The sequence below is a fragment of the Zonotrichia leucophrys genome, chromosome 2 (genome assembly GCF_028769735.1).
Source record: "Zonotrichia leucophrys gambelii isolate GWCS_2022_RI chromosome 2, RI_Zleu_2.0, whole genome shotgun sequence".
Lineage (NCBI taxonomy): Eukaryota > Metazoa > Chordata > Aves > Passeriformes > Passerellidae > Zonotrichia > Zonotrichia leucophrys.
The window spans coordinates 95,159,456-95,186,999 of record NC_088171.1 but is presented as its reverse complement, the minus strand read 5'-3'; the positions used below and the strand labels follow the sequence as shown (position 1 = coordinate 95,186,999).

At 39.5% G+C, this 27,544-nt stretch overlaps 1 protein-coding gene across 3 annotated transcripts; it reads left to right on the top strand.

Annotated features, from left to right (window-relative positions):
- The first annotated feature begins 749 nt into the window (after positions 1–749).
- CNDP1 (carnosine dipeptidase 1) lies at positions 750–19,886 on the top strand. Of its 3 annotated transcripts, none has more exons than XM_064703464.1 (14): positions 757–858; positions 3,587–3,715; positions 4,935–5,035; positions 8,456–8,577; positions 9,369–9,512; positions 10,762–10,924; positions 11,867–11,955; positions 13,946–14,146; positions 15,506–15,590; positions 16,463–16,623; positions 17,891–18,055; positions 18,248–18,389; positions 18,793–18,940; positions 19,781–19,886. In XM_064703464.1, the coding sequence occupies exons 4-14, from the start codon at positions 8,476–8,478 to the stop codon at positions 19,884–19,886; spliced, it is 1,506 nt and encodes a 501-aa protein (XP_064559534.1). In that variant the 5' UTR covers positions 757–858; positions 3,587–3,715; positions 4,935–5,035; positions 8,456–8,475. The 3 variants fall into 3 exon arrangements, with proteins under 3 accessions (XP_064559535.1, XP_064559534.1, XP_064559533.1); XM_064703463.1 differs by having other exon boundaries at positions 780–858; positions 3,547–3,715; XM_064703465.1 differs by lacking the exon at positions 3,587–3,715 and having other exon boundaries at positions 750–858.
- Positions 19,887–27,544: the final 7,658 nt, after the last annotated feature.

Below are 27,544 nucleotides of genomic sequence, written 5' to 3'. Positions count from 1 at the left end.
CTTTTCTCTTCTTAGCTAACCTTCTGATGAAATATTTTCTTCCTTTCTTTTAGTATAGTTTTAATGTAATATATATAATAAAATAATAAATCAAGCCTTCTGAAACATGGAGTCAACATTCTCATCTCTTCCCTCATCCTGAGACCCCTGTGGACACCACCACACTCTGGACATGTGCCTTGAAGGACACCATGCACATCACCACCTCAGTGAGTTCTGCCCTGACTCTGCCAGCTCCTAGAACTCCCAGAAAGCTGGGAGGAGGCAATGGGAGGATCTCCATGAACAAAGTGCTGCACAGTTACTGTCAGCTTGCCTTAGTGAGCCTGAAAAGCCAGTTTCTGGTGTGTCTGTTTGGAAATGGCTATGAGTTATAAGCTGGATAAAAGCCTCACCTGCAAGTAGGACGTGAATCATCCCTAAGGAACACCTATGCAACTTGGCTGAGAAAAGCTGTCTGAAGGATATCAAGATGGGAATGACCTCTTGCCCTCATTTCAGTGTGATTCATATCTGAAAAAAATGCTTAATTATTAAGCCAAATGGATTTACAATGTTACTTTCGGAAAAATAGAACAGTCTCCTATCTCAGCACTCAGAGCAGTGTACTGGAATTGGCACTGGACAAGAACTTACTTGTTTCTGTTATCACTTAAAGCCTGAGTGCTTGGAGCTCTGGGTTCAGAGAGGCTGCTGAATGAGCCACCAGGTGGTGAGAGGGCTCCGTGTTATTGCTTCTCCTCCTCCACCCAGGACCTCAGATCTTTGTGGCCCTGCTCCTGGAAGGTGCTGGGTGTCATTGCTCTGTACAGAGGACAGTCTGCAGCCATCTATCCTTGTGAAGCATCTCCTGCCTGGGTAAGGGGACCTTTTCTAAGTCAATCTCCTTCCACTGACATACCCAGGTGTGATTATGGACATCCAGGTACCAGATGGATGGAACTACTAGATCAGGGTCATGGGAATCTTTTCCTCTCTACCAGCAGATTCTCACTTGACTGTTGATAAGCTCTCACGTGGACAATGTTGCTTAACTTGTGTTTTGGGGTCAGTTGTGGTTATCTTGAAGGATGGTGGCTGGGAAATACTTTTCTAACTGCAGTGTGAAGTGGGAAGGAGCCAAGAGGTGGAAAGGCTTGCTGCTACTGCACAGGGAAGTAGAAATAGGTGAGGGAGATATGGGTAATTGTGTGAAAGAGCCTCTCCATTCCACACCAACCCTTAGGGGATGCAATGATAAGTTATATTAAGGGAATATATTGAGAAATGACAGCTGCAAAAATAACCAGGTACCACTGATTATTACATGACAATAACACTCCTGCTTTTCTGAACTACACTTTCAAGAAATGAAAAAATACATCTTGAACTAGAGATAGCTGCTTATAGAGTGACAGGAAGCATTGAAAACCATCACGTCATTTTTCTGTCAATGACATATTGCTCCTATTAGCATATTTCTTACATATTTGCTCACTCAAATTTAGATTGTAATTGTTTAAGATACCCTTTTAATTAAGGTAACAACTAAAACATGCTATTTCTGCAGAAGTGAAGGTACCATCACTTTGTAACCAAGTGAGGGTGCTACACTGAGGTAGTAACGGAAACACAAAGTAGGGGACCATCTCTGCCCTAGATTGTTTACATTTTCAAATAACAAGAGAAACAGAGCCAATGATGCTTTCCCCTACTCTTCATCCTATTGTTTCAGTTCTGCTCTTATTTTCCTTTAATCAGTCTATGTCCTCCTGCTTAAACAATTACTGTATCCCAAAGAGGATATTCAACCAAACTATTTGAGTTGGTTCTTTCATTTCTTGTGGTTAATAAGCTACCATCAAATAATGGTTTTATTAGAGATAAACCTGCCTACATTTAAAAGTCCTTCTAAACAATGTTGGCAATGTTTATGATATCCCATAAATGGAATAAGGACCATAACAAAACAAATCTCTTATATTGTGGACCTTAGACCTTGTTCCAAGTTATAGGTTATAAAACAAGGGACAATTAGCAATGAAATACTAAGCTATAAAGTAATAATAGCTTTTTTTTTTTTCCCATGGTAGTATAGTTCCTCAGTAATACTATGTGATAGATAGACAAATAGTTGAATGGATCTACTAGATATAATAGATCTATTTTTAATCTGACTTGTAATATTCTAATTGAGGAATAACTCCAGTGTGAAACACTTAAAGCTAAGATAAATGAAGACAGGATTCATGTAAAAAAATTATTTAAAATAAATTAAAACAAACATTGAATTCCCCCCAAATTTTGCATTTCATTTGCAAATGAGGTTTTGCACATTAATCAAGTGAAGAACAAGTGCTTAAAAAAATGAAAGGTCTTTGTAAGGCTCTGAGACAGGACCAAGGCCGCCCTTATTACCTTATTATACTTATTGCTGAATTTGACCATGTCAATAGAGGTGCTTTCAAAATGGGCAGAGGACTTTAAGGGTTGAAATTTGTATGCAGACACAAGCACCTTAAATTTACTACAAGTTCAGCAGTTCTCCCTTCTGCTATGTGAGATGTGGCAGCAAGAAGATGGTGAGGCTATCCACATCTAAGAACAAATACTGCATCTCCCACAGTTCCTTCCTATGAACCTTTCTGCCATGAAAAGAGCAAGAGCCCGCAGAGCTGTCTTTCCAGGAAGAATGTTTTTATACCCATGTTTATCTGATTGCAAACTAACCTGCAGAAAATTTTCTTTAGTGAATTACTCCTCCTCACTGGGCACAAAAGGCAATACTACTTCCTGGGAGAAGGGTTTTGCCTTAACAGGGATGTATCCCTTTTTTTTTTTCCACTTTTCAAGACACAGAATAATCCACCCCTTTTCTCTGTCCTACGATATACTACAGTAAAGCAGCAACACTTATCAGCAATGTTGAAGTGCTTTCTGGCACTGGGATTCCTGTTGTGATACTGGAATTCCAGGAGGGAAAAGGAGATGGGAAAACTTCCCATTACTTGATGTGTTACTGATTTAATTATTGTATGACAGAGAGGCAGAAGTGAGCATCTAAACCCAAAACTAATTTTTAACTTAAAACTCTCTCTTCATTAACTGCAGAACTTATCAGTAAAATTGATATAAAATGCTCCTGTTCTGCAGGTGAAAGAGGGGACCTTTCCAGTTCAGGCTCCCATCATCAGCAACAAAGGCAGCTGCAAAGAGCACCTAGAGATAAGGACGTTCTTTTAAAATATCATCTGTATTACAGCAAAACAGAACTGATAAGCAGGGTCTCACTTTTTTCACTGAAGGTTTGTCTTGAGCAGGGGCAGGGCTGGTCACTGCTGCTCTCCAAAACACCATTTAGGCAATCAATATTGCAACACTTTGAGAGCTGACTGCTGGAAACAGCACTGGGTGTCGCAGTGTCACCTGCCAGCAAGTGCAGACCTTGCCCATGCTTCCCACCAGATATTTTCATTGCTGTCACACAGTCCATTGATTTGGATGATACTTCTTTAGTAATCTTCAAATGCAGTCAGGCACTGTGAGCTGGCATTCATTCCCCTGCAGGTGTCTGGGTCTCTGCAGCTCTTGTTCCTTATGACAACAGGGGCTGCACATGGTCAGGGCTGGGCTTGAGAACTGCCATGTGAAGAGCTGTCATTCTCATCCTCCCCCCCCCAAGGGTGTCACTCAGCTGGAGAGGTGACTGTGGCTTGATTGCCTGCTGCTACCAAAGGTATGCCACTTATCAACGAGTCTTGTTAAAGGATGTTAAAAAATAAACCCATTATCTCAGTTACCTGCCTTGATGGTGACTGCTTAGGGGGAATGTTCCTATCAACGGAGTCCACCAGTGATTTGGTAAATTAGTTCCTACTGCCAGAAACATCTTTATCTCCTTTCATGTCAAATGTACTTTGTTATTTGCAAGCCAGATGAGTCCTGACTGTTTTCTCTGGGATGTGTGCAACCCAGTGTTCAGTTTTCATTGGCACCCTCCTCCTGCACCCACCTGGAACGCTGTGTTGTAGGGAGGGAAGTGCATGAAGCACATGCTTCAGGAGAGACAAGGAGCATGTTCAGAGCATGTTCAGGACCTACTTCTCAAATGTTTGTAAGTTTACTTGATATTTCATCAAAGATTCATCCTAGTTAAAGAATCAACTTGGATTTCTTGTTAAGTCACCACAGAAAAACACTAGGTGTTCCTTTAACAGTGCTTTACGACATGGGAGGAAGCGACACAAAAAATGTTCTTACTACTAAGGAATAAAGAAAAAGAGCACAACTGACTGCCATGCATTATTATTTCTAAAAATAGGCATACTACATTTTTCTACAGAGCAGTAACTGCTCCGTTAAATGACATAAAATAAAATACTCTTGACATTGAACACTGAAGTCTTTGTTTGATATCCCCCCTGAATTTATCATTCTTTCATATAATTTTTCCCCTTCTCATGACACTTAGATATTTCAGCCTTGCCTGAAATCTTTCTACAGCTTTATTAAAACGACTCCCTTTTTGACACGAGCTGTTCCAGTTGCCATCCAAATGCTCCTGAGCAGTGCTTTAACATGAAGTTCCTCCAGCTACTCCCCTCCCTCCTTCTACTACAGCAAAACATAGCTGTTGCCTAAATTCTTGTTTGAATTATTAGTATTTTGTGCACTCTGCTACTTGGTATCTCCTCACATTCAGTTTTCTGAACTTTGCTACTGTTCCTTACTTTAATGAGTATTTTTGTGATAATCTATGGTCTTAGAGTTTGGTCTGTTTTGAAAATATCACAGAATAATTCCAAATTTCCCTAGGATATTTCCCAAGGATTTTGCTTGGTTGGTTGGGGTTTTTTTCCTTCACAGCATTTTAGCCTCCTTGTTTCATTTTCTTAAACAGTTAAATGCTAATGAAACATGACAAAGACCTACGTCTCTTGTCTGCCTCTTTCCAGGTCATTTGCACGTAAGTGAAACAAAAAGAGAGAGATACCAGCACCACAGCACACATCCTCTGTAAAAGCAAGGAGCCCTTTTGTACTTCTGACATTAAAAGGTATGTATTTATTCAAGTCATGTATTTATTCAAGTCACCAAAAGGTGACATATATATATATATATATATATAAAGATACTGTTTTTTAGAGTGAAAATGTATATAATACAGCAATATCAAAGATTTCACTAGAGGGAGGGGAAATCACATGTGATGGAGACACTGATATTTAAATCCATTGCATGAGCTTGGTGCCTCTAGCAGCCATGTTCTGTCCTCTGCTATGATCTTACTTGGTCAAGTGTGGCATAAAGATCTATTTTTTAAAAATAAGTGAACTGGAGAAGCCTGTCTAGTTTTCTACAGTAAGTTTAAATGAGGGTGCATTCAGTGGCCTCTGTTGTAAATGTTTTCCAAACTGAGGTTTGGAAATTTCAAGGTAGAAAAATGAGTGAAATACGTGTGAAACTGAGGTATCCAGCCAGCTTCCTGGTAAAGCAAGATAATAGCCCTGATGTCTCTCTAGGTGAACAGCTGATTGAAATTCTGGGATTTCTTGACCAGCGAAACCAGGTCTCATCCCAGCTTCAGATGAATTCTCCCTGTTCCATTCCTATTGCTATCACTTTCTTCTGAGGGTGCAGCGCCTTGCACTTTGCCAGAGCCCCTCACAAATGCACCCATCATGGTCCCATCCTCTTCTTCAGCTCATGTGGTGCCCAGCTCCCTGGTGGAATATCTTTATCAGTCAAAAGCACCAGCCTGAAGGTAAACTTTGCTCTGGGACACACAGCTGGCTGAAGTGAGACTGAGCAACATGGCACAAGCAAAGTCATTGCCTGGTCCCTCAAAAGTGCACAGTGACAAAAAGAGAATAAAATAACATAAATGGCCTCTGTGCTCAGCTTTTACCTAATGCTGATCATCTCCAAGGACCTTGAGACCCTTTTGAACATGACTTGATATGTCTTGGCTAAGATGCCCTCCTGTATCTACCCAGGTATCACCTCAGCAAGAGCCAGTGTCTTGTCTGTGCCAGGAAACTCAGGGTTTGCCAGGGTCCCATTACCACCACCCCAGTCTGGGGCTCATTGTCTTCTCTCCTCTGCCCTGTGCAGCCTGGGAAGTCCCCCTGACCATGCCTGTGGGCCACACTCTGCCTTCCTATTGCCCCTGAAAAATGGGCTTCAGTTGACAAATATTTGCACAGTCCAAGGCTGGAAGAAATATCCAGACTGGCGGTTTTAAGTTTAGGGTACTTGTTGCAGAATCCCTGTTCTTAAGCCTTACCTGAAGAAGCTCAATCCAAAGGTGACTGTAACCTAAATGATCAAAACCTCATTCTCTACCATGTCTTGCTTCCAAAATTCCTGTAATCATCACTTTTGCTTTAGGACAAATTGCTGCTGCAGTGACTGATGATGAAAATATTTGAAGGGGATTGTTGATTAGATCCACCTCTTGGAGGTAGGGTTTACTGTTTTATGGAGAAAAAAAAATGTGAGAAAAAAATGGTACTTTGCCTGTCACTTAAGGCTGGGGTTTAGTACCTTAAAAATACTTCTACATTTAAATAATATGGCTAAATTTAATCTCTCCATCCTAAAAACCACCCCAAATTTGGATTTTCTTGGCTTGGTTAACAAGTTTTCTCCAAAACAGTGCTTTCCAGATTTACTCCCCTGCAAAACCAGCATTTGGTCTGTTTCAATACCAGTGTTTCCAGTGTCAAGAGATGTCAGGGACTGGGCACTGGGAACTAAATTTACTGTCAGAGGCCTTCTCAAAGCTTCACTTCTGGAAGTGAAACAAACCTTATAACCTTGCTTCTGTGGGAAGGTTGGAAAATGGGAGCCCATCCTTCATGCAGCCGGGCTCTCCAGCCTAAGTGAACAATGTTTCCCTCATCTTGATCATCATGCTTGGGTTTTCAATCTTCCTTCTCTGTCAGAGAAACATAATTGAAATTATTAATATTACCATAGCCTATCACCTTAGCAGTGCATCAGAGTTAAGGAGATGTGGATGGATCTGCAAGTATACCTTTTGTTACAAGTATGGAGTATCTTCAGAAAAGTACTGGGTTTTGACCTTGGAGTCCATCCTATCACAGCCTGATACAGCAGCAGCTCTGAATTTAGCCCAAACAAGTATTTAGCCATCCAAGGATTACTCTGCTAGAACCAATTCAAGACACTACAGCAACAACTTCAAGCAAACAGGAAAGGAAAACTGGAGGAAAAAGAAAAACACACCTTAAAACCTTATCTTGTCAAAAAAAAAAAAAGATGGCAGAGAGGTTTGCAGGTACTAAATGAATTCTGCACATATCAAGTATTTCAGCATTGTCACTGTTCTTAATCAACAACAAAAACTATTTGTTTTCTAATACTCTCCAGTGTCAGGGTTGTTTTCCCTTATTCATATAAAATACGAAATGTGTGTCAGTGAATCCATTTTTCTGCCTTCTTCTGGCAGTCTGGGGGAAAAATCATGTCCTGGGGTGCAGCATCACCATCTGGGCAAGGGAGGGGATTGTTCTGCTCTGTTTTGCACTGGCATGGCCTCACCTTGAGTGCTGGGCGCAGTTTTGGGTGCCACAGTGTAAGAAAGATATTAAACCATTAGAGAGTGTCCAAAGGAGGGCAATGAAGGTGGTGAAGGGCCTTGAGGAGAAGCCATAGGAAGAGCACCTGAGGTCACTTGTTCTGTTCAGCCTGGAGAAAAGGAGACTGAAGGGAGATCTCATTGCAGTCACAACTTCCTTGTGAGGGGAAGAGGAGGGCCAGTCACTGATCTCTTCTCTGTGGTGACAAGTGACAGGACCCAAGGGAATGGCCTGAGTTAGAGTCAGGAGAGGTTTAGGCGGGATATCAGGAAAAGGTTTTTCACCCAGAGAGTGGCTGGGCACTGGAACAGGCTCCCCAGGGAAGTGGTCACAGCACGAAGACTGACAGTTTGAAGAGTGTTTGGACAATGCTCTAAGGCACATGGTGGGATTCTTGGAATTGTATGTGTAGGGCCAGGTCCTGGACTCAAAGATCTGTGTGGATCCCTTCCATTTCAGGATATTATATGATTCTAGAAATGAAGAAAAAGAAAGATGAGTGCCCTGGGCTGTTGGTGTCTGCAAGCCTTGCCCCAGGGTTGTCTTCTCAGAACATACAATTTGATGCTTGTGCACTGAAAAACTGATGCAACAAATGTTTCTGTAGAAAATGTTACCCCTAAGTTATTTATAAAGCTAACACTAAAAATGTTCACTCTTTGGTAATTTTTTCAATTTTTCTTTCAGCAACTTGACTATGAATCAATGGAAGTTTTTATGTGATAAAATGAGTATACTTTCTCCTGGCTTGAGGAGAAAGTATGAGATATTAAATAAGGTCAGAAATTTGTAAATATCTCTGCTTTTTAGTGTTGAAAATAAATGTATATTGAAGGATGTCTGCAATGTTGAATTTTATCCTTAACTTTCAGATAGCATCCATTTCAGCCCTATGCTGCTCTCTAAGGCAGTAATGTCCTCCTCATCCTCTTCAGCAGCATTGGAGATGGAGATCTTCCAGTACATTGATGCACATCAAAGTGATTTCATCAAGGTAGGAGCTGTACTGCAGTGAAATAATGAGCACAGAGCTGGTGCTCCAGAGGCAGGAGAAGTGCCTGTCACAAAGGTACTGAGCAGGGTTCCAGGTCTGGCACCAGGAGTGCAATATGCACTTCACACAGCAAGGCTGTAAGAGAGCAGGCTGCTGGGAACTCCTGGGGTGAAGGAGGGACTTGCATGGACTTCAGCAAAAGTGATGGTTGTGGGCATGCTTTCTGTGTGTTCAGAGAGAGGCTCCACTAAGCCAAAATGCACCTGCATGGGGCGTGCAAGCCAGATAGGATGCTCACTCTGTCTGCTTCAGAACTAGTTTTTGTAGGTTTGCTCTTTAGAAGGAGAGGAATCTTGGTCCTTGCCTTGTGCTTTCACTTTTGTCAACCCTCTGTGAAAAGACAGAAACATAATTAGTCCAGTCAGTATCAGTTGTGCTTTGAATCTATGAGCACTTCTGAATCCTCATGAGAACCACCAAGGTAAGCTGTACATAATGCAATTTCTATAATGCAAACTAGTCAGCATCTAGTCTACCTCCTCTTCCACTGGATTTTAGACAGTTGACAATGTGAATGCCTAAGTGTGAGTACCCTCCCTGTTTAGAAAATCAGCAATCTCAACCCTGGGGAGACATCTAAGGGATTCTTCTCTATACTGAAACCTTAGAGCATCTGTGATAATGCTGTGATGATACAGAAAGGAAATCATCTTCCAGCGTGAGATTTCTGATACAAGGGCCGAGGACAACAACATTCTGGATCACCTAATTGCACTTTTCTTCCTGTGTAGGATCTGAAGGAATGGGTGGCTGTGGAAAGCGATTCTGTTCAACCACACCTGAGGGAAGAAGTAATGCAAATGATGGCACTGGCAGCAGACAGACTTGCAACTCTGGGAGCCACTGTTAATTTAGTAAACTTGGGGTCACATGAGGTGCTTATCTGATTCTTGGCCATAAAACATTGTATCTACCCATGGGTCTACCTATTGCATTCAGTGCTGTGTACATGTATGCTATGACATAGTGTTGTTTTTTGAAAGTTAGATACAAATTTATAAATAGTCCTGTACCTGCATGACACCTGCTGAAATCAGGTCTGAGAACTGAGACCATACTGGGAACCGCACAGGCAATCCAAATACAAATTGATATTCTGTGCATAGGAGGGAGTTTGATGCTTTTAATTGAAGTAAACGGACTGAGTTTTTACTGGGGTTTGTTTTTAAATTTTTGTCTGCAATGAAGCATGAGAACTAATGCATCATTTGTCACTGAACTTTCTTTATGAGGGAGGTTGTTTTTACAAGGAAAATGTTGTTAGAACATCTAGGGGTTAGCTACCTAGACCATCATCTTTGGTTTGCAGAGCTTCTGAAAAATGACCCAAACTATTTCCTTTCATTGTCGGAAAGCAATAGGGAAGAATTCATCTCTGAGAAACCTCAGTCTCTAATTAACTTACCTTACTGTAGGCATTGTCTTTTTTCCTGCCCTGGGCTGTTACATTCCTAATCTAACAGCAATTCAAAAGTTCAATAACAGTGATTCTCTTTTCTTATCTCTGATGCTTTTGGTGAGGATTCTGATTCTTAGCACAAGGACCATGAAGTACAGCAACACTTGAATATTTCAGGTCATGTCATTTGATAGTTGCAGAGAATGCAATTGGGCCATGTGGAACTCTGTTCTGCACAGAGCCACATTAGAGGTTTTGCCTTAACCTGTTTTTAAGACAGTCTGACATAGCTGCTACCTCCTCCCAGCAACACTTTTTTCAGATTCTATGTTTGAACTTACAGGCCTCCTGCCTTCTGTCTGTGGTGAAATCAAACCCTAAATTAATTTGTGTGGCTTTTGACTATTTCAGGGTCCCAATAGGCTCCATAGCACTGTCTTCTCCAGTGCTGGGAAGTGAGAGCTTAGTGAGGAGGGCATTTATGACAATAAAATGTTTGAAGACTTGTGCAAAGTCCACCAGGAAATAAACAGTTGAGGGGAAAGATCTTAGTTTGTCTGAATAGGTTAGAACTGAATTCAGTCAGATTTGTGCACCTAATCAAATAAAAGTCAATTGAGTGTAGAAGTATTTTCAATACTGAGAATTCCAGATGTTTTTGTACATTTGTAAGTTTTAGAAGGTTTGGTTTTCCATAGTTGCCTTTTCCTAACCTTTCTCCACAGCTGCCTGATGGCCAAGTCCTCCCACTGCCTCCTGTGATTCTTGGGGAACTGGGGAAGGATCCACAAAAGCCCACTGTATGTTTCTATGGTCATGTGGATGTGCAGCCTGCCAAGAAGGAGGATGGCTGGGACACTGACCCCTACACACTGACTGAAATCAATGGTGTGCATCTTCTCATAAGTTTTGTATGATTGTTGGAATTCACGACTGAGGTTCTGTGTGGGAGAAGAGTTCCTGTCTATTTAACCAAAGCATGAGGACTTCTGTGGGAATCTTTGGGGCACGTCCAGCAGCTTTTAGCTTTGATGGTTGTTCTGTGACTAGTGAGATGCATCAGTGACTGCCTAATACTTGGTGTGGAAATATTAGCATTTGTGGTAGAAGAATGTGAGGACCCTTTAATGTAATTATCCTTCCAGCACAACTGGCTGACAGAAGGAACAAAAATAATGGATAGAGGGTCAGCAGATAAGTAAGATCTCAGAAATCCTGATTCCCAGGCTACAACCACTGAGTTGCCCTTTCTCATTATCTAGGATCAATTCCCAACAGCTCTACTGGCATAATTCTTCTGTCTTATTCCGGTGTATATCCAGTGGGGACTGCTACAGAAGCAGAGATACACAGATTTCAGTTTCATGTACAGCGATAACTGTACATGATGTGCAGCTGAAAAAGAAATCAAATACTTAGACTTGTAGCTTGATAATTCTGCCATGGCATTTATCTGTAGGGTTTTTGCTGCTTGTTAGCTAGCCTCAATGATGTGTCCAGGAACTGCAAGTTGTGCAAATCCTCCAGGCATACCTGGTATGAATAAACAGTTCCCGGGAAGCTCAAATTGAAATTGAAGCTCAAAAATTGGCATATAGCAGAAACCACAACATAATGCATAGGAAAGGGGGGAAAAAAGTGTACTGTTCCTTTGGGAAGCACCCAAACACTCATCACCTTATTTAAAATGAGTCAGTGAACTCCTGACACTTTTGGCACCTCTTCCCTCCATCACTAAAGCTTCTGTGGGAACTGGAATTTGCCAATTACACTGAAGTGATGAGGGAAAATTCAAAGATTGCTTAACAACTTTCCTCTTTTCCTTTTAAGGAAACCTCTATGGGCGTGGAGCAACAGACAATAAGGGACCAGTCCTAGCTTGGATAAATGCAGTGGAAGCATTCAGAGCCTTGAAATTGGTAGGTATCAATGATTACATTTTTATTATTATTGCTAATTTTTACTATTTAGTATTATCTGTTGTTTTTTATTATATCTCTGGAGGGATGTATTTACATTCCTAAGTAAGATGAAACCTCTCTGTCCCAACAGACTATATACAACTTGAAATATTAACTATTTCTGACGCAACACTTAGGGCACTGGTCTCACTCCAGTAAGAGTTTGTTTTGCATTCCTGTTTTGAGCAGTCTGTGTGCAATGTAAATACACTCTTACTGCCATTGCCCTGCAAAGAAAAACCCACAGGGAAGCATTCATTCAATATGTATTACATACATTCAATATGTATTACATACATTACACAGCTCTGATAATTGTTCTGTTCTCTTGAGAGCTTATAAAATGGTAAAATAACAGACATTACAGAATGCTGATGAAAACTCATCTCTGCTGATACATTCTGCTGATCTTTGGTATTGTCTGCCTACAAGATACCTTCAATTTATGTGTCTGTGTGAAGGGAATAAGCATCTAAAAATGTTCATCCAGAATGGGCTCTTATGTCACCAACAGACCAGATTTATCAAAGCAAATATTTTTAATGGGTGCATTGACCAAATAGAAATACAATCACTCAGAGTCTGACAGATTTCTGAGGTCAGACATTTGCCTAAATTACTACAATGATCAACACAGCTATCTTCAAACAATTTAATAATTTTGGAGTAGTCTTACCCCCAAGGTCAAGGTAAACCAAAAATATATTTCAGGCTTGTAACTGGGTAAACTACCATCCTTTAAGCTGAATTTGAATGACATATTCTGTTAGTGTGATGAGAAACAGTTTTCTGTCTCTTGTATGACATTATAGCACAAACTGAGCACTAAGACTTGATTTTGTTAAAGTCCCCTTACAACTTTCTGGAAAACATTTGCAGAAAACATTTGTTTTTCTTGCATCTATAGTACTGAGTTGATCTTGGTCGCAAACCCTAGAAAACACACATTATTTGCCTAAAGAGTAGTTGTTGTAAGTGGATATGGTCATGGGTTTGACATCTTTCTAGTTTTTTCAAATTACTAATAGCTATCCTGACATTTTAACAAACATGCAGAAAGGATTTTTTGTAACTTGAAGCCTTTCTCTAGAAAGCAACACAGACCATCAAACATTATTCATTAACAGTTTGTTTCAAAAATTTCTGTGGCCAGCTGATGATTTATCAGTGAACCCATCCATGACACAAGTTCATTTAATTTTACGTATTTGTTCTTGCCTTTAATCTGAGTAGCAAATCAAAAGAGAAAACATCTTAAAACCTCGAATGAGAAAATGAATTGCAACAGGAAACTAAGTTGAAATTTATGTTCCCTATGGGATGTGTCAGCATTTTCAACTCCCACTATTCCATAATAAAAGTTCTCCTAATTACTCTTGGAAATGCATCGTTATCAACCAGCAGGCTTGCAAATTTTTGAGTGTTAAAAAGACAATTATAGTAGAGTCGCTGACAATGTTTTTATCACCATGTAAGTCTGGTGATAGACAACATTGGGAAAACCACAGCCAGTGGCTCCCACATGGGCAGTAACAGTGGAAATGTAAGGGACAGGAAATTTTCTGTGAAAATGCAATTGCTATTAGACAGTTATAATTTGCAAAGCAATTAGAATATTGAACAGCTCTGACAGAAAGCCTGTTTAATGAGACATTCCAGCAAGTTTTCTGAAAATGCAAAGAAGAAAAAAAGACATCACTTATTGTCCTCTGAAAATGAATAGTAGATAAAAACATGAGGAAAAGAATAAGTTTTTCTGGGAGCCTATATGTGTCTGTCACTGGCTTTTCTAATGTAGCAAGCTATATATCCTGTGTACTCATCCAACATCTTTCTTATTCTAACACAATTTGCATAGCAAATCAGTCTGCTACTAATTTTAAAGATTTTTTTAAAAGAAAAATTAAAATGCTTGTTTCTTACCCAGACTTTTCTAATTTTTATGTAGGCTATGCCAGTGAACTTCAAATTTGTAATTGAAGGCATGGAAGAAGCAGGATCCTTGGGGCTAGAGAAGCTACTTGAGGAAGAAAACCAGAGGTTCTTCTCTGATGTTGATTATATTGTAATTTCAGACAACCTGTGGCTCAGCAACAAGAAGCCTGCCCTCACCTATGGGAGTCGGGGCAATGCCTGCTTCTGTGTGGAGGTAAAGGACACAGGTTCACTCCAGCTGAGCCTCTGACACACAGGGAGGATGCAGCTGTGCTTACATTTGCATGCAGAGAGGGACTGAAGGAAAGCTTAATATTTACAATACAGAGCTTTCTTCTGCACCCCTTTTGGCTTCTGCAGGTTCCCCTCCTCATTTCAGTTCCATTAGCCTTATTTACTTCCATTAACTTCTCTTCAATCATTTCTTCCCTTGATCTCTTTCCTATCCCATTACTCTCCTGCCACCCTGCCAGTCTCTTCTCATTTCCCTCTCCGTTCTCATGGACACCATCCCTACACCTGCCTCTCCAACTCTCTCCAAAACCATCAACCCTGCCCTTTTGCAGCAGATACTGCTTGGTATAATGAATCAGCCTAAAGGGACACAGTTTGGTTGGATCTCTGGGTTTAAAAGCCACACAAAACTTTTGTAAACACTGGCAGGAGTACATAGAAGTTCACTGTAGCCAACACGCTATATTTAACAGGCAATGTGAGCTACTGTGAAATAAAGAGCAGAAATTTCTCATCTGGAAATGTTTCCTGATGAAGCATAAAAGGAATTCAGAGAGAAGATTAAAGAACTTGAGAACTAAAGAAAAATCTGCATTAACCTTTATGTCTGAAAAAAAAAGATTTTTTTTTAACTGAAAGAGCCTTGGCAGCCTTGATTCAATTCTTCTAAGTCTTGGTTAAGAAAAATGATGCTATTAAAACATCAAAAATGATCTCTCCCTGCTAGTAGACAGTTAGCTGTAATGAGGTTTTGAGAAGAATAAACAAGTCCTTTGCAGGAAAATATTTTATGATAAACTCAAGTATGAAAATGTGTCTGGAAAAAGAGCCCATTTAATAACTCAAATGCCTCTATTCTAACGACTTGTTATTCAAGAGACCTATAAATTTTTATTTGTTGCAATCTTGAATTAAGATTGGACATATATTCTTAGTATCAAGCAAGATTATTTTTTGCCTTTTATAAAGAAGATTTTGCATTAAATAAAAAGGGTAGACATCTTGAAGAATTTATTCTCCAATGTTAGAAACAGTAATAATATGCAAATGTTTAATGTATGATGTCTTTAATCTTACTGAAGCAAAAGAGGGAGTGGAGGAGGACCCTTGCTCTCAAAATGTGAGTGCTACAGACAGCTGAATTTCTCTCTCTTGGTGGTTGACAACAGAGCTCCATCTTCTCTGCCAAAGCAGATTGTTCCTGACACGATGCTTCCTATTTAATAAGTAGGAAAAAAAAAATTACTGTTAATTTCTGCTCTTGTTCAAAAAAACTGGGCCCAGCAGACAGAAGAACAAGGTAGTGAGTGTTCACATGTAACCAGCGGCTTTGGCGCAGGTTGAATGTGGCGGCAAGGACCTTCACTCTGGAACTTTTGGGGGCATCATTCACGAGCCGCTGCTGGACCTGATAGCGCTGCTGGGTAAGAACTCACATCACTGCTCAGGGCAGCTGGGGAGAGCTGCCCATCATCACCTAGTGACGGTCAGGGACACCTTTAGTTGTTGCAAGGTAAGTCTCATTGAAGAAAGATCCTCAGATGTGGTCACCAGTTGTTGTGTTGTTGCGACGGTCCCCAGGATGAGGTGAGATATGAGAATCTGACTCCAAGTTCTTAGAAGGCTGATTTATTATATTATGATATGATATGATAATTATATACTAAAACTATACTAAAGAAAGAGAAGGAGACATTAGAAGGCTAGCAAAGAATGAATAATAAAAACTCATGACTGACCAGAGTCCTGACACAGCTGGACTGGGATTGGTCATTAAGTTAAAACAATTCATATTGAACCAATCAGATGCACTTCTTGGTAAGCAACCTCCAAACCACATTCTAAGCAATCAGATAATTATTGTTTACATTTCGTTTCTGAGGCTTCTCAGCTTCTCAGGAGAAAAATGTAAGGGCAGTAAGGCCGGGACTTCAGACATGTTAAGCTGATGTCAGTCACACATCAATTAAGAACATTTAAGGATTACAGGCAACTTTAATACATGCACACATAGCAAAATCTGACTTTTTTAATGCTGCTTTGTATCCCAGTAGGATGATGTTTTCATGTCAGAATCTAGGCTGACACATCACACACTCCACACAAACAGCAGCTCAATGATTTTCTTAATAAATATGCAAATATATCAAGTTCGGTGAAGCAACTTGACAGATGCAAACAGTTGTGAGGCTCACTAATTTGGTAAAGCGCTAGGGAGAAGGGAGAAGGTGCTATGATTTCCAAGGGGAAGAAATACATGTACCCCTTGTACTGATATCTGTATCTTATTTTGTAGACAGCCTTGTGGATTCCACAGGTCATATTCAGATCCCTGGAATCTACGACAGTGTTGCTGCCCTGTCAGAGGAGGAAAGGAAGTTGTATGAATCGATTGAATTTGATCTAGAGGAACATACAAAAAACTGTGGTGTGAAAAAATTCCTCTATGGCACCAAGGTAATATAACATCTGTATGAATACTCAGCAGAAAGAATTTAAATCACCTATTTGTAGCATTTATATATAAAGCCATACTGAAAGATATTTTCAGTTAATGGCAAGCTCAAAATAAAGTAAAGGAGCACTGAGAAATAAAAGATAAATAAAATCAGTCTGCTGAAAATGTAAGGCACTGCATCTGGGGAAAGTGATCTGAAATATGAATAATCAATTAAAAGTAATGATGCAAAACTAACAGTGTAAGTCTCCCTTTCTTGCCTACCCCTTCCCTTCCCCTAAGCCTAATCAGCCAAATAAAATACGCATTAAAATGCCTACATTTTGGTTACACAGTAGGAAAGAAGTTGTATTCAGCTCTGAAAAAAATGGGAGGCAACCTTAGGCAGATATGTTTTGGATGGTCTTTATTTAATACAGATTTTGATGTCTGCCAAGCCCGCCATAAATAGCATCCAAATCTACAAGCTTCTCCTTACCAGCAATTAAAAATTATATCCTAAATAAAAAGCCAGCAGGTAAGGGCTGTCTTGGAAAGATTTCTCTGCATAAGAGTGGCAGCTGGGAGAAAGGAGTTGATTAATTTTTTTATCACTAACATAATTACTGTGGTGTAGGTTCTGCCAAGAGGGATGCTAAATTTCCTAAAGTTAGACTGTAAGAATCAGTAATACAAAAGTATAATATAACTACACTATGTGAGTTTTGATGCTCTATGAGGATGAATTGATGCTAATTTTATGTATAGGTAAAGGTCTAGTCTCATAAAACTGAAGGAAAGAAGCAGCACCCTGAGGTTCTGCATGAATACCAGTTTATAATTTATACATTTCTCCTATTTTCCTTAGAGTAATAATCATAGTATTTTGTTTTCCCTCTGCATCTTCTCCAGGAAAACTTACTTACTGAAAATTATAATCTTTCCTATTGTGCTTTTTAGTCTTCATTAGTAGAATTTCTTCACTGCACTATGAAAATTTACATTGAAGATTTTTAAAACAATGCTCTATTTTTCTCATTTTTAAGAAAAACTGTTACCATCCAAATCATTCTATGACTGTAAGTAGTAGTATTTTTAAAAAATAAAAATACACGTGCATGAGTTTAAATAAAAAAAAATCAAATTTCTTTAAAATACAGAGGTCTCCAAATACAAATTTTAGGATGGAAAAAGGTTGTTTATATACATTGTGGCTTGTTTATAGCCCTTATATTTATGAATTTTTAAGGGGTCCCAAATCCCTTATACTTTGAATTTTTTTTAAAGGAAGAAATACTTCTGCACCTGTGGCGTTACCCCTCTCTCTCTATTCATGGCATTGAAGGAGCTTTCCATGAACCAGGCATTAAAACAGTAATTCCAGCAAAAGTAATTGGCAAATTCTCAATCCGTCAGGTCCCCAACATGGACCTTTCGGTTGTGAAGAAACAGGTAAGAGACAAATCTTTTCTTTGGCCACTACTGTGTAAACTCAGTAAACTCAGTCTCTCTTAGCACCTCATAAATCTAGACTTGTAGTAAACTGAATGTTTTTAGCACTTATTTCTTCCAGGAGAAGTAGGAATGTGGGTATAAGCTTGAGTGGTGAGATGAAAGCTTTTTTTAAAATTATTTTCCCTACAGGTGGTGGAACACTTGGAGGGTGTCTTTTCCAAGAGGAACAGTCCAAACAAACTGAAAGTGTCCATGCCTTTGGGTGTAAAGCCCTGGCTTGCTGATTTTAATGATCTACTATATAAAGCAGCAAGAATGGCAGTAAAAACAGGTGTGTTCCTTTTTTTTTTTTCCAGTTCTTAGTGTGTCTGTAAGTGTGCAGGGGCACTGTGCTCAACAATAAGGCAAAGCAGGTTTCCCAATTCAGTGCGGCAGCCTCGTACCTTACAAATCTCATTGATTTTGGTAGAACAACTTATCAGCATTTTCCATACCTTGTTAAATTTTGATATGTTTTATAGGAGTAGCCAAAAGGCCTCGTTTACTTATTTTTGTATTGATAAGAAACCAGAGATTTGTAGAGCAGAGCTGATTTGTGAAATCAATTGGCTACACACTCAAACCCATTTCTACTCAGAAGCTCTTAGTATCAGCTCTTTCCTTAAGTATATGATAGCAGAGAAAACCACCTGGATTACACCTATTTATTAATTCATTTTTCCAATATATTCCAGTTTTTGGAGAAGATCCAGATTTCACCCGTGATGGCTCAACAATTCCTGTTGCCAGAATGTTTCAGACTGTAACACAGAAAAGTGTGATGATGCTTCCAATTGGAGCAGCCGATGCTGGGGAGCATTCCCAGAATGAGAAAATAAGCAGGTTTCTTTCATTTGTCTCTTTCTGCTATTAGAGAAGGGAGGAGAACTGAAGTCCCTTGGTACCCATGAATGAGCATGCCCAGATGGGAAGCTCTGCTGTGCATTGGGCAGCCCAAACCTAATATTTCCAGCACGCTAGATGCTGTGCCAAGCAAGCAAGCAAAATTCCCAGTGTAACACATACCATTATACACTTTTCATTGGGTGTCTACTCAGTTTTTAAATTCACTGCATTGGCAATTTTCATTTCTCTAGCAATGAAAATGATGGTGTGAATGGGCACTCTTCCATCACAGCATCTGTTTTGAAGTGCACCAGTCACAGACACTCACGGTTCTGTGAGGATTTTGGTGGTTTTCAGTACAAACAGCTATAAAGAGTTATTTATAGTCCAGGGACCAAAACTAGCATAATTATACAAAAAAATAGCTTAAACTTGTCACTGGTGTTTATTGTTGGAGGCACCATGGTAAGCCACTATTCAGTGTGTTGCCTGAACACTTGTGCAGGCTCTGAGTCAATTCATGCTGAACTCTGGAGAGAGGAGAATCCTACAATAATTCTCAAATTACTTTTTGTCTCCCCTCATTAAAGCCTCAACGCTGCTGGCTACTGGTAATACCAATTTGGGTATGTAAACCTGGAAAAAGTTTTCTGAAGTAAATCCAGAGGAGTACCAAATTGAAGGATGTCCAGCACTTCTGTGTGCTGGGTAATTTTCGGGGGTTACCAATATTGCAAATTTCTCTGAAGACTCATAAAGCTTCACTGGACTATGTTCCTAATTTTAAGAGCAGGACAGCCTGACAAGACTTCATTGTGTTTCTTTCCTTCTTCACAGACACAACTATATTGAAGGAACCAAGTTGTTTGCAGCTTTTTTCCTGGAGATATCAAAGCTACATCAGAATTTACATGAAACTTCCCACACAGAGACTATCAACTGACAGACCATATCAAGAAAATCAGCAAAACATTTTCTTAAATTTTCTAACTTAAATAAAACATATAAATCACATATTCAGTGGCTGTGAATTGGTGGGGAGAAAAAATAAATGCTGTGCTATTTTCTGGCATTCTACTAAATGGCATGCATTTGTTGTATGGTTCATCAAGTGCTTTAATCCCTAATGCTGTAAAATAGGGTTAGGGATAATTAATTCTTGCTGAATGGAACACAGATTTTAGTTTTAAACTTCAAGACAAGGGGAATTTATACATCCATTTTATCAAAATGACTTTATTCCTGTTTTGTAGTATCACTCTTCATGCTGCCTAGCTCACATTCCAGTTTCTGAATATAAACAATACACACTGCAGTTTCCTCCTAACTATATACAAAATAATACTTACCTAATTCTTTGAAGAAAGATCTACTGTCAAACTAACCTCTTTCTTTGTCCTTCACTGAAGGTTTTAAATAGGAAGTGCAATGAAGTGTTCTTGTTGAGTTTGATGTGAAGATTTGCCTATTTGTATCTATTTATGGGTATAATCACTGAGGTAAGTAGAACTATAACAATAAATAAACATTTCCCGGTTTGGATTCTGCCTTCCCTCTCATCCAAATCACCTCTAACTGTGCTGTGAGTGGCTTTAAGAATCACTTAATGTTTTCTTTATGTGACTTTCTTTCCATACAATAGAAAGAAATTTTTGTAAACATCTGTTCTGGCCAAAGTCTGTCATCAGAACGGCGTTTTCCCACCAAACTAGCAACTTTCAAAACATCAGTTTACATTAATAATTAAGTCAAAAGCAAATTATATATTTTGAAATAAAAACAAATTAGTTGAGAGCTCTGTTTGCTGTTTAGACAAAATATCCAGCACAAAGCTTATATATAATTCAAATCTAGATTTTTTTAAACTTTAAAATGTGATTTTTACTCTAAAATAATTCACACACAACCAAACCAATGGAACCAGTAGTGTTATCCCTACTGTTTAAAAAAATTACATTAAGTAAATTACATACAGTACTTGAGATGTTTCCTTTTCCTCCTATTACCTCCCTGCAAAAATCTGCAAGAACAAAGATGTGGATGCAGAGACAACAGAAGGGAATACTCACACATTCTCAATAAATACCCATTTTCAGCCCTAGCTGAGACTGTGAGACAATTCAGCTGCAAGAGCTGAGTAAGGATTCTGGCTCTGGCTGCTGATGATGTTCAAGGGGAAAAGGAGGACTCAGCTCAGTGTCTTCCTTGGCACTGCTGACTGCTGAATTGCAGTGTACTCCAGGACAAGGAACAAAAGCCTCGAAGACCAGAGGACTCTGGTTTGCATATCATCAACTTGCAGAATAATTCCCTGTGGCTGTCAGTTCCCTTCACCTGTTGAAAGCATTTAGGAACCAGCATGGTAATGAATGTTGCAGGGGTGAGTACTCCAGTGTGTGCACAGGACTCTGGGCAGATTGGTCTATGTTTAAAAGCTATCACACCATAGAGGTACATGAGGGAATTTTGCTGAAATATTTCAAGACATATAGTTGACATAAAACATTGCAATCTCTGGGATTGCAGTGGTTTTACAAGTTACAGAATCACAGACTCACAGAATATGCCAAGTTAGGAGAGACCCACAAGGATCATCAAAACAAAGTTTTAGTCCTGTACAGAACCATCCCCAAATTAGCTTAAAACATAATGGAAAGAAACCACTGTGCATAAATATGACCCTTTTGGCAGAAGAGCTGAAAAATTGGTGAAATGGAGGTGGCAGATTTCTTCACAAAAAAGGGATGGAGACTGTGTTTTAGGAATATGACTGCTCTGAAATACCACTATAATATATGCTATGTGTTCTACAACATTATGAAGTTGGAATGGAAGATGGACTTATTTATTTTTTACTGTTGCTCTTTGAAATGACAAATAAAATAGAGCCAAAGAAGAGCATCATTTTATAAGCACAGATGCTCTCAGAGCAGCGCACTGAAACAAGGTTCTGCTCTGAAATAGCCACTTACTGTCAAGTTAAAACTATGTGAGTGAAACAGTGGGGCCATTGAATTATGCAGACCATCTCCATGCCTCCTTCAGTCCCAGAGGAGAGAAAGAGCATAAAACTTCAATTTCAGATTCTTCTGTCCACGAAAGAAAGAAAGCATTGAGAAAGCAACTCCTGTCCACAGGGGTATTGAGAGCTACTCTTTCCTTCTTAGATCAAGAATGAGTATCCTCCCTGTCTTCCTTTTTTTTTTTTTTTTTTTTTTATATTGGGCAGCATCTCCTCAGCCTTGTGAAAAAAAAGAAATGATACGCTTTTTCCTAAGGTCTGTAGTGTTATATAACATTTCTAGAAATGTTTCCTCTTGGTTGAGCTAACAGCTACTTCTTGCCACAGAAAATTAAAGCTAACTCGACAATACTAGTGTTAGAAATAAAATTAAAGTTTGCTTCTATTTGTTAACCTTATTCCAGATGTGCCATATTCCAAGTCAGAGCACATTAGATATTCTCAAATTGTGACCAACTAACTACAGAAATCATATGCACAATTTGTGTGTCTATATACGCATGTATGTAGCTGTATATATATGTACACTTCCAAGATGTAATCCAGTCATTGATTTAAAAAAGAAAAAATCTTGTCCATTTTGATTCAGGTTTTTTCTTACTAATGACTGAATAATGGGAAAACAACATTGTGGGGATGTCCAAAAGCAGCATCTGTATCTCTGAAAGCTTGATACAGATATCAAGACCTGGATCATAGGATAATAAAAGGATTTTCGTTGGAAAGGACCTTTAGGATCAGAGAATCATAGAACTGTCCAAAGGAAGAGACCTTTGGAAACCATCTAGTCCAAGCCCACTGCAATGAGCAGGATCAAGCAGATCAGGCTGCTCAGAGCACCATCCAAGCTGACCTCGAATGATCCAGGGATGGTGCATCCAACCACCTCTCTGGACAGCCTGTGCCAGTGTTTCACAGACCCCAGAGCACACCTGACAGCACTAGGTGCCTGTACATAGCTGGTCAGGTTCTGCCCGTTTCCCTGGTAGAGGAAGACTTGGCACAAGTTTTCCCTTTTTTTGTGGGCTGTGCATCTGTGTTGTAGGGAACTGAACACTCAAGAGTGGGAACATATTTTTCTACTGATTATTAATGTGAAAGAATAAATTAGAATATTTTAATTTCCATTTCAAATCAGTGGGTTTAAGTGTGAAAGTTGCTTTTTATATTAGATAAACATAGTTTTTAATCCTTAAATAATGTTTCAAAAAAGAAGACTGAAAAGTGTGTCAGCTAAAATAATGTAGAATAAGATGCTGACAATAGGAGCTGAAGGCATTGAGAGATGAGCAGCCTCCTGACACTGAGAACTAATCAGGTCATCATCTGCTTAGCCTGTGAAAGTGGAAATTAGGCTTACGTAGTTATGGTTTTACTTTTCAGTAACACTACTCCCAAGAAGTTTAACTTTGACTCCTGCTAGTTATTCCTTTCAAAATACAGCATTTGGCTTGTTTCACAAAGTGTTCTAAAATGCCTTGCTAGTTAAGGACGTTCATAGTCCATGTTTAGACAGGGAAGATTGTGCAACTGTGCTTTTATGTGTGACACAGAAGCTCATGCCACGGTGGCTGGTGCCAAAGAGACCCATGAGTTCCCTTGTTCCTGCTGGAACATTCCAGCTGCAAGTAATATGTAAGGTTAAGCACTTATTGCTCCAAGGTGAAGCTTAACTGATTTTCAAGTTCTCACCTTGTACTATAGAATATCTAGAATTGGAAGGTACCCATAAGGATCATTGAGTCCAACTGCACGTATATCTGTATTTGGAGCTGGAGATACATTGTGCCCTTTAGGAGGTGTGTCAATAAATATTTTAAACAAATATATGAACAGAAAAATATGAACAGTTCCTTATTAACAGAGTGCATATGTCTGGTTTGCTCTACTGCCAAATATTTCAGTAATTTTCTCACTTGCATTCTTCAGAACAGTGTATGAAGAACACCTCCACGTTGCAGATAATTTCAACAAATATGTAGCAAGGGTTTTCCTGCAATGCTGCTACATTAGATTACATAAAAGTAGACCAGGAAATTCAAAATCATCTGCTAACAACACAAGCATGGTGGTATGCAATCTTGAAACCTCTTTTCTTATTTTTTTTCAGCTATGAACTTGAACCAGTGTGAGTCTTGTTCCTGAAGTCACTTAGAAGTCATTTCAACATTTCCACTGCTTTCTAAGGAGGTGAGTTACTGTCTGTTGTAATGGCAGGATCAGCAGCTCCCAGTTTTCAGTTGGTTGTCACACGGAATGAGTTGTTTGGATGGAGGACAATGGAGACAGTTCCTAGTTACTTTATCAGCTCTCAAAGAGTTTTAAAAATTGTAAATACTATCTGAAAATGTGCTTGTATTTTGTTATGCAATTTCACTCAGGTTCTTTGAGTGAAACATGCCACATTCGCTCCTCAAGGCAGGAGCAACAGCTGTATGCTTGTGAAAGAGATAAGTGAAAGTGCAAACACACTTCCACAGGTGTGAAACTTGGAATATTTTTGCTAAGAAACTTTACTCTTGGGAGGGGAAAAAAGCCAAACAAAACCTTGCTTAAGCTACAAAGTCCACCCTGCATAAGGTGCATCCCAACAGCAACAAAAAAAGGTCACATTCCTTACCTGATGAATGTTTTAGAATTTCAGTGTGTAACCAGAAAATTCTTCCTTTAGAACTAACAGTATAAACACATTCTTATTTCAGTGGATGTAGTTCTAACAGGACTAGGATGCATGTGTCAGGTGGATAATATGTTGACTTAGTGAAGATGAAAAATAAGGACTAAATCTCTATTTCATGTGGCAAACTTTTTTTGCATATTATTTTCTGATCTGCTACTATATTAAATTTTAATGTATTGATGCATAATCTACTTGATGTTTGTATTTGAGATATATGTCTATTTGAGAAACTTGCTTTGTGAGTTTGCAAGAGATTAATTTTACAGTTGCAGAGCTGTAAATTCTGGCAATCTGGACATTTTCACACATAAGAAACAATACATGGTAATAAATGACTCTCATTCCACTGCAATAAATTATTATTAAAATTAGATGAATTTTTATTAAAAACCCACAGTACAAGAAAACTAAATCCTTGGACGTTTGGCAGAGTTGGCCTCCAGACAGACTTAAACATATCTGTAGTTAAATGAAATCAGATGTTGTGGATATATGTGTGGATAATGCTGATTTTGCTACCTGTCTCAAAATCATTTTGATGATCTCACTGTGAAATAACATGACATGTTGGCCAATTGCATGTTCCCCATCTTTACAATGCAATTACAATTTTCCTCTTTCTTGTTTTTACATCTGTAAGAATAATTAAATTATCACTCTTAATTTTTTTATTTGAGGAACTGAAGGGGAGCTTAGAATTGAAACTGTAAAATCTCTGTAATAGAAAACTGAAAATATTCAACATGACACACTCCTGACGTATACTCTTCTGGTGTGAAGAAACAAGTGGTGGCAGAACCCTCATATGAATTTCATGTAGGTTTGCATCACTCTTTTTTTTACAATTAGAAATCCAAGAGCTAGTACTGCTTTATTTGTCTCCTGTGCATGTCTTCCTGACAAGCCATCAAATTCCATACGCAGGGTTAACATCCTCAATTTGGCAGCAACCCTAACATTCCAGTGACAACCTTGAAAGACAAAGTTTCATTTAATCACAGTGGAAGGGCCAGTAAGATCCTTTCTAGAGCTGCCTTTTTTGAGGGCTACTGGACACCAAAATTTATATATAGTCCACTTTTTATTGAAAAACAGTGGAATGAAAAGTCAATTTTAAACAAAATAACAAGCAAACAAACAAAACCATGACAGTGACCCAAAACCATGAAAATCACCCTTATAAAATGCACACCGAAGGGTATGGGCCCAGGAAAAAGGATATTTCGCCTGCAGTGTTCTAGAGGTGCTGATGTATCTTAACGTGGGATTTTCTGGAGGGAACAGCCTGAAGACTTAAAGATAATGTCCATGTGTAAAATTTCTGCCTGTGTGCTTCAAGTAATGGCAGTTATTTGTCAGCATGGAAAAAAACCCCACATCTGATTTATTTGTATATTGATATTGATGCTTGTACCTAGAAAGCTGCATGCATGGAGACATAAGTGATGTCTCCTGCCTGCATGATTTGTATTGTGTATGCAAAACAGTTCAGTTGTTGGTGCTTACAATTGCTTGCAGTTGGTGGTTATATACAATTGCTTTCTATGACCATTTATTACTATTTATTTTTTAGATGTTGGCTACTGTGACACTGAGCAGACAGCTATATCACTACTGTTTTAGACTTCTGCATCTCATAGATGTTACACAGTTCTCTTACCACCCCTCACCTGGACTGTAACCTGACTTAAGAGAAACATAATTCAGATTATTCAGGATGAATTACTCAGGATGAATAATTATTCATGGGATCTGATGAAAGATCACATGTGACTCTTCAAGTGCCTCTGTGAAGATACCTCTCTGTGCCCATGCAGGGAGACACCCCTGCCCCAACCCCTTCCGTGCTGCAGGCTGAATAGAAAGCCTTTAATACTACTGGCATGACTAGGCCTGGGTGATGCATCATTTGGGGGCCAAATGAAAGGATTTGCAGTCACTCTTACTTTCTTTTGTTAAGTGGGGGAGCTTCAAGCACAATCTTGGTTTTCTTCAAATTCTTGCAAACTCCTATAAAAATATTTTAATTACAAAAAACCCTTTCAATCACTTCAAGGAGCTCAAAAAAATTTTTCCCCCTAGATTTTACATATTTATAAGAAATTCAAACAAATCCTTTGTAGGTGTTCCATTAAAGCTCGGGCGCCTTCCTTCTTATTTTTCCTCATTTAAATTGCACTTACAATAGCAGGAAAAGTTGGAAACTACATTTTTACCTGCCTGCATAAGGTTCTTTATATCACAACAACGAAAAAATTAACATAAGGTAGCTAGCAGTGGGTGAGCATTTTGTTTATGTAAAAATGGTTAACTACTTGTACTTCAAACAAGTACTTGGCACGCCTGGGCAGCGAACCCAGCGGGTAACACGAAGTGAGTCAGAAGCTGAAGCCTTTAATGAAAGTGAGGTGCAGGTGCCACGGGCAGCGCGACCTCGCTGGCACAAGGGTGCAGCTGTGCCCTGACGCGGCCACTCCTCCTCGGGTTCCCAGAGCTGTCGCGGCTGCCCGGCTGCGGAGAGGGACTGTGCAGGCTCACTCTCCATCCCGTTGCACACCAGGGGCAGTGGGCACGGAACTGACGGAACTGCCCTCGCGGTTCCCTCCACAGGGGCAGCTCCCCACAAAACCACATCGGAGCTGCAGCCACGCGGCCCCAGCCAGCCCATCCGTGCTCAGGTGTGGCGCTGGCAGTGCCCGGGTACCGCTGTGACCCTGCCGAGCTGGCCAGAACACAGAACCCGCGTTCTGCCCAGGCTGCCGTCCGGCCGAGGCAGTGCCGGAACAGCCGAGCAGTGGTGCTGCACCAGCCAGGGAGCAGGATCACAGGACCACGGCTGATTCCCAAAATTGTTCATTGAAACTGTCCACTGTTAAAAAAGACCTTTATCGACTCTGTC

Bases quoted from the DNA above. Each gene is read 5' to 3' on its own strand.
- CNDP1 (XM_064703465.1), top strand. From the start codon at position 8,476: ATGCTGCTCTCTAAGGCAGTAATGTCCTCCTCATCCTCTTCAGCAGCA. The intron at 11,956-13,945 runs GTAGGTATCAAT...ATTTTTATGTAG, and splicing joins CATTCAGAGCCTTGAAATTG to GCTATGCCAGTGAACTTCAA. The intron at 14,147-15,505 runs GTAAAGGACACA...GCTTTGGCGCAG, and splicing joins ATGCCTGCTTCTGTGTGGAG to GTTGAATGTGGCGGCAAGGA.